The sequence below is a fragment of the Chanodichthys erythropterus genome, chromosome 14 (assembly GCF_024489055.1).
Source record: "Chanodichthys erythropterus isolate Z2021 chromosome 14, ASM2448905v1, whole genome shotgun sequence".
In the NCBI taxonomy this organism is placed as follows: domain Eukaryota; kingdom Metazoa; phylum Chordata; class Actinopteri; order Cypriniformes; family Xenocyprididae; genus Chanodichthys; species Chanodichthys erythropterus.
This window is the reverse complement of record NC_090234.1, coordinates 38757242-38774418: the sequence shown is the minus strand read 5'-3', so window position 1 is coordinate 38774418 and position 17177 is coordinate 38757242. Positions and strand designations below refer to the sequence as shown.

General features: G+C 38.1%; 1 protein-coding gene across 3 annotated transcripts in view; it reads left to right on the top strand.

Moving 5' to 3' along the window:
* Window positions 1-17177, top strand: part of pard3bb (par-3 family cell polarity regulator beta b) — a 433139-nt gene that overhangs the window by 294017 nt on the left and 121945 nt on the right. For all 3 annotated transcript variants that reach the window (XM_067410020.1, XM_067410021.1, XM_067410022.1), the window contains one exon: window positions 1922-2147. In XM_067410020.1, the coding sequence (XP_067266121.1) occupies window positions 1922-2147 (226 nt within the window). The remainder of the gene's footprint in view (window positions 1-1921; window positions 2148-17177) is intronic.

Below are 17177 nucleotides of genomic sequence, written 5' to 3'. Positions count from 1 at the left end.
AACTAACCCTTTAACTATATATTAAATCACTCCAAGGCCTCCCATTTGTCCAAAACAATATTAAAAGGTCCCAAGCTGAAATGTACCTTTGAAACTTCTGTTGTATAGAAATAAATAAACCCAAAATATACTGTCATTTTGATGTTTATTTCTGGTGTTTTTGTTTAAATTTCATTATTTTAATATAACAATTTAAATAATTTTAAGACTTATTTGGCCCACACGGAAGTTTGCTGTGGAATCGACCGAGAGGAACATAATTATCACATTCAAGGTCCAGAAAAGCAGTAAAGTCATCGTTAAAATAGTCCATGTGACTACAGTGGTTCAACCTTATTGCTATGAAGTGACGAGAATACTTTTTATGCATCAAAAACAAAACAAACATAATGACTTTATTCAACATTTTTTTCTCTTCCCTGTCATTCTCCTACACTATTTACCTTGTAGACACAGTGCGGGGCTTCCAGGTTCTACGTCAGAACACAAATCACACGCATGTGTCGTCCTGCGTCGGCAAATACTGAGCCAGAACCTGAAACCCCTGCACTGTGTCTACAATGTAAACAGTATAGGAGAATGACAGTGAAGAGAAGAAATTTTAGATCTTTTTTTTTTTTTTTTTTTTTTTTTGCACGCAAAAAGTATTCTCGTCGCTTCATAACATTAAAGTTGAATGACTATAGTCACATGTACTATTTTCACAATGTCCTTACTACTTTTCTGGACTTTGAATGTGGTAATTATGTTGCTTTCTCTTGGGGATCAGAAACCTCCTGGTTTTCATCAAAAATATCTTAATTTGTGTTACGAAGATGAATGAAGGTCTTACGGGTTTGGAATGACATGAGAGTGAGTAATTAATAACAGAAATTTCGTTTTTGGGTGAACTAACCCTTTAACCAGGTTTGCAGATGAAAGGATTTGATATTTCCACCTCGTATCAGTTATAGCAACAGCTTTGTCAAATCCTTTGAGAAATATTGTGTTAAATGTTTGTTAATTTTCACAATTCTATGTACTGTATAATTTGACATTTCATATAAGTGTAAATGTTGCTCACCCTGCTCTCTACGCATCAGTATCGACCATTGAAAAACATATTAGTCGACCAGCAAGCTTTCAGTTTCCAGCTCTGATCTCACTTGTCTCTTCACGGTCTAATTGTCTTTTCCCTTGTCATATTTTGGCCTGTAAAATACAACGAGCAATCAATAAATCACAGTGTACAGGGCTATCAGGACCCTCCCCTGAGCTACAAGTTGAGGTTTAGTAAGATGGCCGCTGTGAGGCTTATGAAAGACTGATGCTTTTTCGCACGTCTCCTCATCTCTCTTTTAACACGCTCTCTGAGGCGGCCTGGTAAACGTACATCTGCTCCCAGCACCGCCGCCACCATCTGACAAACCTCAGAGCACAGACACATAATGCAGCCGCGATTGATCGCCACACACATACAGTGCCCCACAGTGGATAGCCAGTAACAGATGGTTATGTCAGCAGGTTCCTCAGTTACCCAAGCCTCTTTTTTCACTTTTTCCAATGCTTATCTTTCTCTTCCTCCACCTCTTTCTATCCAGTTATCTGCACCCCTCCTTTCTTTTTCCTCCAGATTATGATAATTTATGATGCTCCAGGGCAGATTAGCTGGAAAAATATCTATGAAGAGATCTTTTATATTTCCACGACTCCAACTGAGATATAGGCCACACTAGGGCTAGGCTGTTTGAATGTAAATACTGTGTGAATATAGAAATCTGTCAGCCAGTTGAGATTTTGCTACGCCGTTTATACCATGGTAGATCTATTTGTGCGGTTTGTTAAATGAAGAAATGTGTTATGAATATGTAAATTTTGGTTATGTTGGCCAATTGTTGCCCACTATGTTCATATTTTATGTTTGCTTGTTGTATTGAAACAGATGAGGGGTCCGACCAGAGCTCTGGACGAGACACTCCGGCCAGTGGCTCCTCCAGACAAGGTGCGGGAGACAATGAGGAGAACAAGAAAGACAAAAAGAAGAAGGCCAAAGGCAAAAAGAAAGACAAGTTGAAAAGCAAAGGAAAGGAGAAAGAGAAGAAGAAATCAGAAGAGGTCGGTGATGAGTTGGATAAGAAGACCAAGAAGAAAGGATTCGGGTTGCTGAGGTAAGACCTCAGTTCTTTGTGTTTCTATTTCCTTTTGTCTGTCCCTCTCCTCTTCCGTCTTTGTTGTTTTGTGGCTCTTTTAAGAGTTCCCTCAAAAATGAGAATACTCTCATCATTTACCCGCATGCTTTTTTTTTTTTTTTCAAACAGGTATGACTTTCTTGCTTCTGTGGAACACCAAAGGAGATGTTTTGAAATATATTCTGGTCACTCTTTTTCCATGCAAATACAATGAATGCGGACTGAAGCCTTCAAGCTTCAAAAAGACATAAAAGCACCATAGAAATATGAAGATATTTCTATATGAAGATTACAAATATGAAGATTTGTGCACTATATTCCACGTCTTCATCTTCTGAAGTCATTCGATAGTTTCTTGTGACTAATAGACCAAAATATGAAGTTATTCACTGATTATCTTCCCAGGGAGCCCGTTAATTGTTGTGAATGGATTGAGTCAGTGAGTTGAACTCGAGAATCGGGTTCAAACAATTTAGTTAAGTTTTTTTATAAGCGCATCAACTGATTCACTGAAGAGATCAGATTCAAAAGAGCTGTGCATTCAAGAATCTGATGTCGCTGCTTCACTCTTATGGTGCGTTCACACCAGACGCGAATGAAGCGTTAAGCGCGAGTGATTTACATGATAAGTCAATGCATAGACACAAATAGACATCCTGCGGTCCGAATGACGCGGCTCGAATTGAGCGTTTCGATTGTCTGAAAAATCTGAACATTGCCGAATATTCGCGCCGCATTAACCAATCAGGAGCTTGATCTAGTAGTGACTGTAGCTCTGTAGCTATATACAGGTGCTGGTCATATAATTAGAATATCATCAAAAAGTTGATTTATTTCACTAATTCCATTAAAAAAGTGAAACTTGTATATTATATTCATTCATTACACACAGACTGATATATTTCAAATGTTTATTTATTTTAATTTTGATGATTATAACTGACAACTAAGGAAAATCCCAAATTCAGTATGAATACTGAACTTCGAATTTTCCTTAGTTGTCAGTTATAATCAACAAAATTAAAAGAAATAAACATTTGAAATATATCAGTCTGTGTGTAATGAATTAATATAATATACAAGTTTCACTTTTTTAATGGAATTAGTGAAATCAACTTTTTGATGATATTCTAATTATATGACCAGCACCTGTATATACACACATTGCGACTACAAGCTAGCTAAAGCCGGCAAATTGAGCTTATTCGCTGTATTTTACAACTACTTTCCCGCTGACGAGTTGATGTGTTTATTCAGAGGAAGTGTGCAGAAATGAGACTGGAGCTGCCTGACAGAAGCCCCTCTCATGATACGAATTCGTATCTGTTGTGAAGTGAATTTCACGCACGAATGAAGCGAATTTCATGCGTGAATCAAACGAGTAAACTCAAAATGTTCAAGCGCCCAACTACGCGCAAATAGCACAATTTATTTGTGCAAGTCACGTCTGGTGTGAACACCCCATTAGGAGAGCTAGGATGTGTGTCCAGTAAATAATGACTGGGTTAATTTGAGTCTTTTTGAAGCTTAAAAACCCTAGTAATTCACTTTAATAGCATGAAAAAGAGAGACCAGCACAATTCTTAAACACTGTTTTGTGTTCTGCAGAAGAAGTCATACAGGTTTGGAGCGATATGAAGGTGAGTAAATGATTGCAGGAGTTCCATTTTCTTATGAACTATTCTTTTAAGCTTGAGGGTGGTTTGATTAAAAGATTCTCCTACACATGTAAAGATCAGTATGGATGTTAATTTGACACACGTGTTAAGCTGTGGCGATGGGTTGTGCCGTGTGGCGGAATGTTGGCCGGAGCTGCTGTTGGGACACTCTGCTGGCTCACGCTCACGGTTGAAAGTGTTTCGGCCCGCTTGCATGTGTGTAACTGACTTTGACCGCTGGTAAACAGAGCAGTCAGCTCCAGCTCCATATGGCACGCCGTCTCTGCGTCACAGCGCTCAATCTCCCCTGTCTTCACACTGCGCCAGTGCCAGGCCTAATTTGCATCACGGTGGGCACCTGTGCCAACCCCTGCCCATCTGCCTGTCGATCGGCCCGCCGGCCGGCCGGCACTGGCTTCGGTACCAGCAAGACCAGGCGGCTCCATCACAGTGGAGGACGACCCGCATGAGTGATTCTACAAATCAGAGCATGGACGCCCCGGCAGGCTCCACCTAACGGGCAATTAGCTCTATAATTGTTTTAATTTGGATGACTGCCGGGAAAACTGAAAAGCACACCATGCTGTTACAGCAACACGCAGAATATTCCAACAGAGAGAGAGAAATAGAAACAGCGGAGAGAGGGAAAACAGCCGGAGAACTTGATTCAGCTGGTGTCTTTCTCAAGGTGAACCGTCTTGACTTGTCAGGAAGTGTGGGCTAGGACACGGCTTTCGCTTCCGTTAATCCGACTCGGTCTGACTCGGCTTGATCCCACTGTTTTTCCTCTTCCGTGTGTCTGCCCAGAGTCTGCCAAAGAGCCCACTGCGGCCAGCTCTCCTCCCGCACCCATGCAATCATTCTAATGCGCACCGTTGTTCTGAGGAGATAAGCGTTTATGTGTTGGCTTGTCAGTGGTTGATGGGGTGAGGGATGTAAAGGTTACTGAAAACCACCGTAGTTTTATTTATTTATATTTGGATGGCAGCGGGGATTAAAAATGTTGGTTCAAGAGGCTTGTGGTGGCGCCGCGTGCCACGGAATCTGACACAGCCTTTGCTCAAAGCTGACATAACTCAAAATCTTTTGCCGCAAGATTGCCCTGTCACCCTGCATGGGCTAAATATCCATGAATGAAATGGACTGAAAATGTGTTGATAGAATAGTGGAACTTTCCATTAGTTTGTGAACACTCCTGCATAGCTATTTACAGTGCTGTCTAGAGTAAATGATGAGTCTTTACTCAACATGACTTTGATTGTGAGGTTGTGTGTCTGCATAAACCAACCCGAATGCCTTTATCCTTTGGAACTGTCAGATTGTCAAGGTTACCACAAACAATGTTTCTATGTATGTATGTAGGTATTTTACATATATATATATTTATTTGCCTCATACGCATATTTATTTTGACACTCTGACAGTCAGTATTTGAAATGTTTGTTTTGGAACTGGAAAGCACCTTGTGGTTGAGAACACTGTCTCATGTAGTCTCATATAAACATTATCCTGAATCTGTAATGAATGAATCGATTTCCAAACAGAATAATCTCTACCAAATGGGCATTTGTGTTGTATCTCGTTTTTTGTGTGTGTAATTTTATTTGGTTCAATTATAGACTATATATCATTTTTTCATTGTATCTTAAATGAATAGTTCACCCAAAAATTATCCCATAATATACTCACCCTCAAGCCATACTAGGTGTAAATGATTTTCTTCTTTTAGCCAAACACAGTTATATTAAAGCTGCTGTCCGTACCTTTTTTGGGTTAAAAATTATCCAAAATCAATTTTTGAGCAAGTAAAAATCTCCTTATCTTAGCTTGATTCAAAAAGGAAAGCTTGTAATAATGTTTTATAATAAGAGTGACCTGGTGAATTTCCGTGGGAAATTCGAGCATGCAGCCGTTAGTCTTTGCGTCATTACGTCACGTCCGTAAACAGAAAGGAGGAGTCCAGGCTAGTCGGTTTTATCATGTGAAGATGCTGCTTGTAGCGGATCATTTATAGCCTGTTCTAACAGCAGCTGAAATAATTAAATGTATTATTTTGATGGTGGATTGTAATCCATAAAGATCCAAATGACAATGATCAGTGACAACTGGAAATTCACGGCTACAGTGGCTACAGAAATTGTACATGTAACACTAATACACAGTAAATACACAGTCACGCAATGCTGGTGTTGTTAACATTAACAATTTGAGAACAAAGTATAACAGTAATTATAATTTGCACAGTTTGGCATGATCTGAGCTAAGTGATCGTTAGATTTAATTACCACTGGTAGCAAGATTTATTGTACGCCTGATACTTTTTTTCTTAGTTGGTCAGAACAAAAGTGGCAGAAATGTTACTTTTTCAGATGACATTTTCCGGTGAAAATTCTTATTTCCAAGACGTAGAATCTGTGATTCTGAAGTATAGTATCCACACCGGTGTAGTGATTGACAGCAAACATTAGATTCATCCACTGAGGAGTCGTGCCGAGGCACAACGCACATAACGATAACAATTCCGCATATGACTGCAATTGCAGGTTTCAAACAGAGATGGCGACAAAGAGGGAAAATACCGGACTGCAGCTTTAAATAATACCCTGGCTCTTCCCAGCTTTGTAATGGCATTAAATAGTGCCGAAGAGTTTTTGAAACTCCAAAAAGTGCATCCATCCATTATAAAAGTAATCTATATGGCTCCGGGGGTTAATAAATGCCTTCTGAAGTGAAACAATGTTTTGTTTTTTGTTTTTAAGGGAAAATATCCATAGTTAAAACTTTATAAAATATAATTACGGGCTTCCAGCAACGGCCGTGCACACATTCATGAGAGAGTTGAGTTCCAGCGGAAGTTTGACCTCTGACCTGATGTAGGATGCATGACGTATAGCGTAAGCTTAGGTGAAAATAGATGCCTCTCACCAAAACCATGTAACTCTATCTTGAACATGTTTATAGTTTTGAATATGGATATTTTTCTTACAAAAACCAATCGCTTTGCTTCAGAAGGCATTTATTAATCCACCGTCATGTGGTCATGTCATGTGGATTACATGGATGGATGGATGGATGGATGGATGGATGTGCTTCAAAAACTCAGTACTTCAATACTTACAAAGTTGGGAAGAGCCAGGATATTATTTAATATAACTCAGACTGAGTTTGGCTGAAAGAGGAAATACATCTAGGGTGACTTGAGGGTGTGTACATTTTGGGATAATTTTCATTTTTGGGTGAACTTTTCCATATGACCTGCTCTTAATGAATGCCAAGTGTTAACACAACAAACTTTAACACACTTTTTTTATTCCATTTTTATTCCTCTCTTATTTGTCCTCATATTTTTTACATGCAACCAGGGGCTAAAACATCTCAAGCATTGTGTAGATCGATGGACAATTATTGACTGCTCTTTTCACTTAGCATTATGTGTATTTGTGATGTCTGACCTCAAAGGTTAAGAGCAGGTGAAGTACAGATTATAAGACACCCCTTGAGGACCGTAACCTCTAACCCCACCAACTGTAAATCAGAAACTGCTTCCAAGTGCTTGAAGTGTCTCTCAATGAAGAAACAGCCTTCATTTAGAGCTTTTAAAGAGATATAGGGCATTCACAAAATATTGTTGTCCTCATTATTTACTCATCCTTATGTTGTTACCGACATGCTTGCTGTTAATTTACATGCTCCAAAAAATTTTGGGGTGAATTATTCCTTTAATTCAGGAGAGGCTGAGAGAGGTATTTCAGTCTGTGTTTACCAGATTTGTACAATTGAATGTCAGCCATCTTGTTGTCTTGTGTGCCAGTGAGGTTGTAGACACCGTTTAGGTTCTCTATTATTAAATATGAATGTCTTATTTGAGGTCAAAAAACCCTATAGACATTGTCACTGTCTAGTTGAACTTTACTTTCTGGCTTAGTTTCTTCTTGTGTTTTCCATCTCTGTGTTATATGTGCCTGTTAAATCTTTCGCTGGCCAGTGTGGATGGTATTTTGTTCTCTGTCTGGCTCAGATACACTGTTATTGGTCACTACTTAGTGCCCAGTGGGAGTCACTGGCTAGTGTCCATTCTGCTGATAGTGGCCATGTTGATCTGGTGGTAGCTGTGGCTGTGGGTCAGAGCAGTGCTGCAAATCTGAGACATTAAGCCAGGATACTGCCCTGTAGCTCAGTGATAAACATATGACAAAAGAGGAAAATCAACCTTTCATGTCATGCTGTATCTCAGTCCTTAGCATTCAAATGCCCGTGATGAAGTATAGTTAATCAAAAATAACTATAAATTGTAAGATGACGGATTGTTTACCAATCATTTCCTTCCAAGATCTGTAAATTTGCCTGTATTTTACTATAAAATTACATGTCTGTTTAAGCTAACACCGTAGCTAATTGAGCTTCCTATCTAGACAGCATCATAGGCACTCTATTGATATTAATTATTTCATCAAACACTTAAAGGAATGATAAAGTCAAATCAATGATTTTACCCAGTGCTTGTGTCTGCTGTGTTTATGCTCATTATCACAATTTTAGCTTAGCAACATGCTAACATCAGCTTCCATTTGGAATCAGTTGTGAGACTGGTTTTTATTTTTATTTTTTTATGTGTGTACAGCGCATTGTTTATGTGTTTGTGAATTTTAGTGGTAAATTACTGGTATAGTGTGTTTGTGTGAGAAACTGATTATTTAGCACCACAGCAGAACTGAATAGTTTGTGTGGGTGTGTATGTGACAAAGATGGAGTAGCTCTATGGGAGTGTAAGGTATAGCCTCAGGTGGAGGATGGGACCCATTAGGATGTTTTACATCTTGCAGACAGATGGAGACCCGTGTATGACTGCTGCTGTGGAACACACACAAACACACACCTTTAACAACTTGCATTACACTGGCTAGCACACACAATCCTGTGAGACCTACAGTTGTAAATGTAACCGCACACACAGTGCTTATAGCCACAATTGTGCATTTATCAGCATTTTTCAGTGAAATTGGAAAGTGTCTTTTTTACTTTACTTTGCTTTGCATTACTTTATTATTATTTTTTTTTATTTTACTTTGAAGTAATCCATATTCATCTTTCCTGAAGTCAGATCTGAGCCATTTCTTTTCAGACACTTTAAACTTCTCTCATTGAAACTACATGGCGTTAAACACTTCCAGACTTTTCTTTTATCTCATCAACCAGCTACTTTTTATCAGAAATGAAATATTACATAATTAACCTTAATGTGAAGCAATTCAGCAAAATTGCAGTTCCTCAAAGCCTCTCGGCTCGCACTTAAAACTGTGACCGAGCATATGACTGTCTCCCATTAGAGGCGAGGGAGGAATGTGGCTTGCAGCTTTACCTTTTAAGGCAAGAGATTAACAGGGTGTCTTTTTGGACAGCATTGTTTGATAAACAGTTTTGAAGGCAGTGCTGTACCATGTTGTGGGGGGAAAAAATAAAAATAAACCAGACTAAAATGGTTAGCTGGTTTCCAAGTTTGTCTAAACCAGCTTAAACGCAGCTAAAACCACCTTTACGATGGGGTGGAATGAGAGAGAAAGAAAGAGAAAGTTCCTGTGTGTGTGTGTAATGATAGTGCTGCTCTCTCAGCGGATGTTTATGTAGAGGAGAGAGAGTGAGAACAAGTGTTCACTACTCATGCTGCTGCCATTAACAGAGACTGCAGCAGGCCTGCTCCCTCCGTTCTGTCACCAGCTGTCCTCTTTTCTTTCTCACACTTCTGCCTCTCTCCTTTCATTTTTCCTCACATCTCTTGGCCATTTTGCCTTCCAGCAAATTCCACCACAGCTGCCGTGATAACAGATCTTTTCTTCATGAAGAATTTGGGTAGCACTATTATTAAGACATAAAGGCACAATTAAAAATATCCAAAAACGATTAAAATATCCAAAAACCACTAGAACAGTGTTATTTTGTTGACTTGTGTACTTATATCAAATGTTTCCAGGAATGTTTAAATCCAGAAAAATTTTAACCAGGACACGGCCTATCAATTACATCATATCTGCCTTACCCTCGATTTCCGGTTTTATTTTGTAAAAACCATGGAAACACCAAAGATGCTTTAATAACTTGTTTTATTAGACAAGGGAACAACTGTTTGATACATTTATAGACAGAAAACTAATCATTGTTATATAGCTCAACACATTTAGTCTTATTGTTTGAATCTCGTTTTCTTTATTATATTAATATGATATTCTAATATTGATTTAGCTTACTGCAGTGTGCAACAAGTTTCTCATAGCAGCTGCCGAGCGAACGCACAGAGTAACATTATGACATAATTTTCAACACACAAATGTACACTGTAAACCCGAATAAGTTGGGCTAACTCAAAAAGGTAATCAGTTACATCAATTTTTTGAGTTATGATGTTCCCAATTTTAAGTAAGCAGAACTATCAAGTTTTGAGTTTGTAGTACTCATGGATGTTAATTTCTCTTAACTTGAAGAGATACAGAAATACATTTTGATAGCAATTAACATAGAATATTTAGTTTACTTTTTTATTTTGATTTCTTGCCAATCAAACAAGTTATTTACTTCACTGTACACCCTAAGAAAATACAGAAAATGCCAACTTGTTAATCTGCTAACATGTTAACAATAGCATGGTATAGCACTTACTAAATAAGTACAGCATCTTAAAACATATAACTTACCTGCTCTCAAACCAAGCCACATGCACCACTTGTCAGCATGATGGTAACTCCCTAAAAACCCATATTAACAAACACTTCAAAATTAGCATAACAAAACATTAATCACTACTAAATATTCCTTAACATTAATCGTGCACACAAAAAAAACATTATATAACACTTAATTTTAGTGTTACTCTCACTTTCGAGTGCCAGAGGCACAGCATGCTGGAAAGTAGAAATACCAGCCCAGTTTCAGTCAAACTTAAGTTAGTCTAAATTAAAAGATACGAGTTCATACAACTCAAAACAATGAAACTTAAACTACTTAAAATATGTCAGTGCTGTGAACTCAAAAGAAAAAGAAAGCTCTAAATACTCATAGCAGTTAATTTAACTGATTTTTTTTTTTTTCATTTTTTTTTTTTTTCAATTTAAGTTCAAACCAATTAAGTATTTTGAACACCAGAAGGTAAAATGACAACAAAATGTAGCTGCAGTGCGTACACCTATGCATGTTAAAAATAGTGCGGGAAGAACATTTAATTTATCAATTAATTAAATGAATTTCACAGTTAATTCAAATAAAGATTTCCTACCTATATTTTAAATTGCCACTTTACTTTTAGTCACACTGTTGAGACATAGTCATGTTTTACTTTTGTCTTTCAAAGGCAGCGTTCCACAGGATGATGCTCAGTGAGGTTGACAGGTACATGCTGGCGGCATCCTCAACTCTTCCGTTGTCAAATTCATATTTAGCTCAGCTGAGATTGATTTATTGTGTGCATGTGCATGTTTGTACATCTGTGATTATTTATATGTGAATATCCTTGTATGCATGTGCTTGACCGTGTGGCTATGTGTATGTGAGAGAGAGAGCACTGGTGTGTGACCTTTAGTGAGTGTGCTAATGGCCGCTAAAAGCTTCTGAAACGTGTCAGAGTCACAGATGGTGCAACTTACCTCATCCCTCCCTCACAGACCTGCTGATGGAGTGAGAGCCCCCATTTCCCTCGTCTTTCTCTCTCAATTAACACATATCCTAATGTCTTTCCTGCTGTATGTTTGTATGTTAGATCAAGTCAACAACCAAGTCTAATGCTCATCAACAGAAACCTGGACAGCTTTTGGGTAGGAAGTGACATCAGTGCAAGAGCTCTAAAGAGACTCATAACTGCCTATCTAGATGCCCCAAAAACAATTTGGATGCTTTAGTCACACTTAAAAATGTATGAATGCCATTGCATTATATAACAAAATATATATTAAAGGTGCCCTTGAATTTATCTTGGCATAGTCAAATAACAAGAGTTCAGTACATGGAAATGACATACAGTGAGTCTCAAACTCCATTGTTTTCACCTTCTTATATAAATCTCATTTGTTTAAAAGACCTCTGAAGAACAGGTGAATCTCAACATAACACCGACTGTTACGTAACAGTCAGGATCATTAATATGTATGACCCCAATATTTGCATATACCAGCCCATGTTCCCAACATTATGAAAGGCATTAGACAAGGGCAGTAACGTCTGGATCTGCACAGGTGGATCAACAGACTAGGTAAGCAAGCAAGAACAATAGCGAAAAATGGCAGATGGAGCAATAATAACTGACATGATCCATGATAACATGATATTTTTAGTGATATTTGTAAATTGTCTTTCTAAATGTTTCGTTAGCATGTTGCTAATGTACTGTTAAATGTGGTTAAAGTTACCATCGTTTCTTACTGTATTCACGGAGACAAGAGCCGTCGCTATTTTCATTTTCAAAGACTTGCAGTCTGTGTAATTCATAAACACAACTTCATTCTTTATAAATTTCTCCAACAGTGTAGCATTAGCCATTAGCCACGGAGCACAGCCTCGAATTCATTCAGAATCAATGTAAACAATATAACAGTATACAATACTCACATAATCCGACGCATGCATGATGAACACTTTGTAAAGATCCATTTGAGGGTTATGTTAGCTGTGTAAACTTTGTTTATGCACTGTTCAAGGCAAGCATGAGCTCCATGGGCGTGGAGCACGAGATTTAAAGGGCCAGTAACCCTGAATCGGCTCATTTAAAATGATGCCCCAAAATAGGCAGTTAAAAAAATGAATAAAAAAAAAATCTATGGGGTATTTTGAGCTGAAACTTCACAGACACATTCAGGGGACACCTTAGACTTATATTACATCTTTTAAAAAAAGTTCTAGGACACCTTTAAAAAAAACTGGCGTTTTTTTTTTTTTTTTTTTTTAAATATCATCGTAGTCGCGATGTTGCTCACCACAGTTCGGTTACAGCATCAGAACCATCGCTCCTCGCAGCAGTTCTTCATTTGTGAGTGTGACGGAGGGATTCCTGTCGCTGTTTTGACTCCTTTACACATTTTATAAGCTATATAAGCTCACACATGTATGCACAGCGATTGCATTTAGCCCAGCACATAGCATTGTTTTGGATGTTCTGTCACAAAATATGCGTCCTTTTTGTATCTTTAATTTGTGTTAAAAATGACAGTGTGAACCAGGACTAAATATATAATTTTCTTTTTTGGTCAAGACCAAAAGAACCAAGAGAACTGAAATACAAGTGTGAATGTGATTACACCTGTAGTTACACCTGATTTCAGATGCCACTTTATTTGCTAGTTCTTTATCAATGCAATGACATTTTTAAGCATCAAATTAAGTGTCCAAATATCTTTTGTGACCACTTTAAATGTGAGAAGCTTTGTCTGTCTTTCTTTATCAGATGTAGGGCATCTAGAATTTAGATCAAGGACCGGCCTCCCTCTCTTAAAATCCCTACTAGGAGTATAAAACCATGCTCATGTCAGTCATCAATGGCGACAGCTGCCCACGCCGGCGCCCACCTCACCTTTACGAGTGCTGTGATCTGGAGATAGGTTTATTTCTGTGAAAGGGTATGGTCGTCTCAGTCTTCAGTTCACCATGGTAACGGTATCACCGGGAGGTTCATGTGTGTGGTTCGAGTGGAGGAATACAGTAGCTAACAGGCCACTGCTGTTCTCCTCTCCATCTACATATGAATCACTAAAAGGCCTTTTTAATGGAAGTTCAATCATCTCCCCTTTGATTCCCAAGATGCAATGTCCTGATTAAGATGATTGGATGAATGGAAAATGGCATGAATATGTGATTGGGTCTGTGTGTCCCACTGCTGAATGGGTCTTTTCTTTTTTTTTTCTTTTTTTTTTCTGTCTATAGCACCTCTGTGCTAAGCCTCTTGTTTCGACTTATCCTTTTTTTTTCCAATACGGGCCTGTTTCAGCCTTTGATTACATTAAAGAGTGAAGATGTGGCAGGCTTGCTTAGACCAGTCTCTGAAAGGTAACAATCAGGACAAGAATATGGCAGACTGAGTGGAAATGAATAGGAAGAGCTAAATGGAAGCTGCAAGAACAGTGCTTTTATTCTTTCTAGAAATCGTTTAATAATCATATGCTGCGTGTGCCGAGGGTTGTGCATAATATATTGTGTGTCTTATGTTTACAGGCTGCTGACGATATTCTCCTTCAAACACATGTAGTTCTGAAAATCTATGTTTTCGTCTCTGTGACTTTTTTTCATGTCATCACTCAATGTAATCACAGGCTAATTTGCACCTTTCCAAGTGAGAAATTCTCTGAAGTCCATCTTCTCAGCAACTCATCATATTCCTCATTTTAAACAGGAAGTTGAAAGCTCTTTGAGGTTGAATATTCCCATACTGCCCCTCAAGTAATCAGAAACATGCCGAGCACCTGTCATTTCCTGATATGTTATGTGTATATGAGGTCAGTTGTCTTTGCTGCCTGGCTCAGAGAGTCTGTATTTGCAGCCTGGATGGTGCCACAGACGTCTGAAGTATTTCCATTTTTGTACTGTATAAACAAAGAGGTTTTACTGTACTGAGCACATGACCGCACAGTATCCTGATGGCCAAGATACAGTATGTGAATGAGAGTTGAATTCACACAGATCAAGTACCTGAGTTCCAAATGAAACTCATTTTCGATTATTAAAGTGGTAAATCACTGAAAATGCTGTTTATTTTAATTCAGAACAAGCATTAATTTGTTTTTATTAAACAAACCCTAATTTTTCATGTTCAAAGGACAGGCAGGCAGAAGCTTTATGGTCGCAGATGGTTTTGCATCTGCAGGGGTCAATAGTTCTATAGGGACTGGTGATTAGTTGGTCTCAATTGTAAATTTGTTAGTTTTGGCTGTGACACTGTAACTATTCAACAAGACATAATGAAAGAACCATTAGATCTGTGGAGGTCAGGTACCTCATATGGTTTTGCCTAATAGGGTTCTTAAATCAAAAAGTTTGAGAGCAACAAGGTCTTGCGAAACGATCAGAATCTATTAGCCTAATTTAATTTCATCATATTGTTGTGCTTTGTTTCTGTAATGCATTTCTGGTGATTTATGAGGCAGATCACCATTTAGACAACATAGAGAAGGTTTTAGATATTTCACAAATCCCAAATGTAGCAAACCCACTTTTAGTGTGTATTGTTGCCTTTTTGGGCTGTATTTCCAGTCTCCGTGGACTCTCAGGCTTTCTTTGCTCAGTTTAATGGCTGTGGAAAGTGGGGATGATTATAGCTGAGGATGACGGTGTAATTTGTGCTATTATGGTGCTCTGTGGATACTACTAATGATGTACACCGCGAGTGCTAATGAACATGACAGATTAGTGTTGCGCCTCTTGTATGATTAGACCTCACGGGTTTTACCTCTACCTACAGTCCGGATTCAGGTTATGACATTTACCACATTTACTACAGTCCATGGAGGGCTTCTGGAACCTTATGAAGTATGATGGCCAATCTAAAGCATTTTCACCATCGCTGACTTTGTTGTTGTTGGGTTTTGTATTATGTTGTAGCATTTTTTCTCACTACTAAAGCTTTAAGTCTCAACCACAGTCAGGTGAATTAAAGATGGCAACCTCAATTTTGACAGTTTACAGAAATAATTACTTCAGTTGATATCCTATGCCAATCAACGGTAACACTTTTTTTCATGGTCCCCCAACAGACATTCTACTGACTAAAAGTAACCCTAATCTAACAGTCTACTAACAGTCTATTAGTACTCTAATGAGAATTAGTTGACATTTAATTGCAAAGTTACTTATAGTTAGTAGAATGTGGACCATTAAAGTGTAACCCAATCAATTGTTAAGTGTAAATACAATTCACAGGCAATGGAAGCGATCCTATTGATATTTAAAGATAGGGATGCACTGACATACCGGTTTTTGTGATATCCGATAACTTGCCAATAGTAAAATTATGTATTATTTTGTCTAAATAAAGTAAATAAATCAATAAATTAAAAATAAAACCCTAGAAACTTCAATCATTTATTCTAAAAATTCTACAAGTGAATTTAGGTATTGCAACATTATAATTTACAGTATGAAAAGTGAATGTCATTTATTTATTTATTGATGTTTTTGCTGAAGATTACTTTTAAAGGATTAGTTCACTTTCAAATCAGACTGCCTGAGTGAAAATCTTGCAGTTCAAAAAGCTCACGCTACATCCTACGCCTTCCCTATTCAACTTACGGAAAAGGCTTAGCTGACGCGACGCCAGTTCCATTTTTTCTGTAATTTGAATATGGAAGGCGGTCTGGCGGAAGCTAGATATTTTACTTCATAACTTGTTAAATATGGATGTATTTTTTTTACACAAACGCATCGCTTCACTTCACAAGGCCTTTATTAACCCACCGGAGCCGTGTGGAGTATGTTTATGATTGATGGATGTGGATGGAGACACTTTCTTCAGCTCATACTTGTTGATCCCGCTCACTGCCATTATAAAGCTCGAATGCATAAGGATATTTATTAATATTTATCCAATTGTGTGAAAGAATAAAGTCATATACACCTAGGACAGCTTGAGGGTGAAAAAAGCTTGGGCTAATTTTCATTTGAAAGTGAACTAATCCTTTAACAGTGTAATTCAATTATTATGGGAAATGTAAATGTACAATTAAATATCCTATGTAGGCCAATAATGATAAATAAGACATTTATAATCAGCTAACAATTAATATGTTTTCAACCCTACTTATAGACTGCCACAAATTTCCCCATGCTTGTTTCAGACCTTTGTGTCTATCCTCAGGACATTTTTTTTATGTCATTAGTAATGCACAACAGACTTGAGAGATGTAATGGAGCTCAGAATTTAGCCTGAGAAAGATGTCTTAAGGTGAAGCCTTCACAGCCTGATAAGAAATAAGGACAAATTTCTTCACCTCAGACTTGTCTGTATTTTAAAAGTAACTGAAAAACATAGTTTAAAAAGAGTGAAGGTGCTAGTCACTGAAGAACTTATCCTCAGTCTCAAATGAAGAATACTGGGAGAAGTTCTGCCGAAGTTCTGAAGATTTGTGGTGACCAAGAGCAGAAGCCAGAGATCTTAGCAGGGGGGAGGCGTTCTGCTTGCCAGTCTGTTCCATTGTTCATCCAGCCCTGCTTCCTTCTGCTTCCTGCCGCCCCCCGTACGGATCCAGGCAAGTGTTTCCGTCACCTCCCTTCTGTTCTCCCTCTGTCTCTCTTCCATACCATGAGCAGATTGTCTCTGATCAACTCTGCAGTTCAAGTCTGATGGCCAGAGCCGAACAGCAGTGCCTTGTTAATGTGCGCTAACATT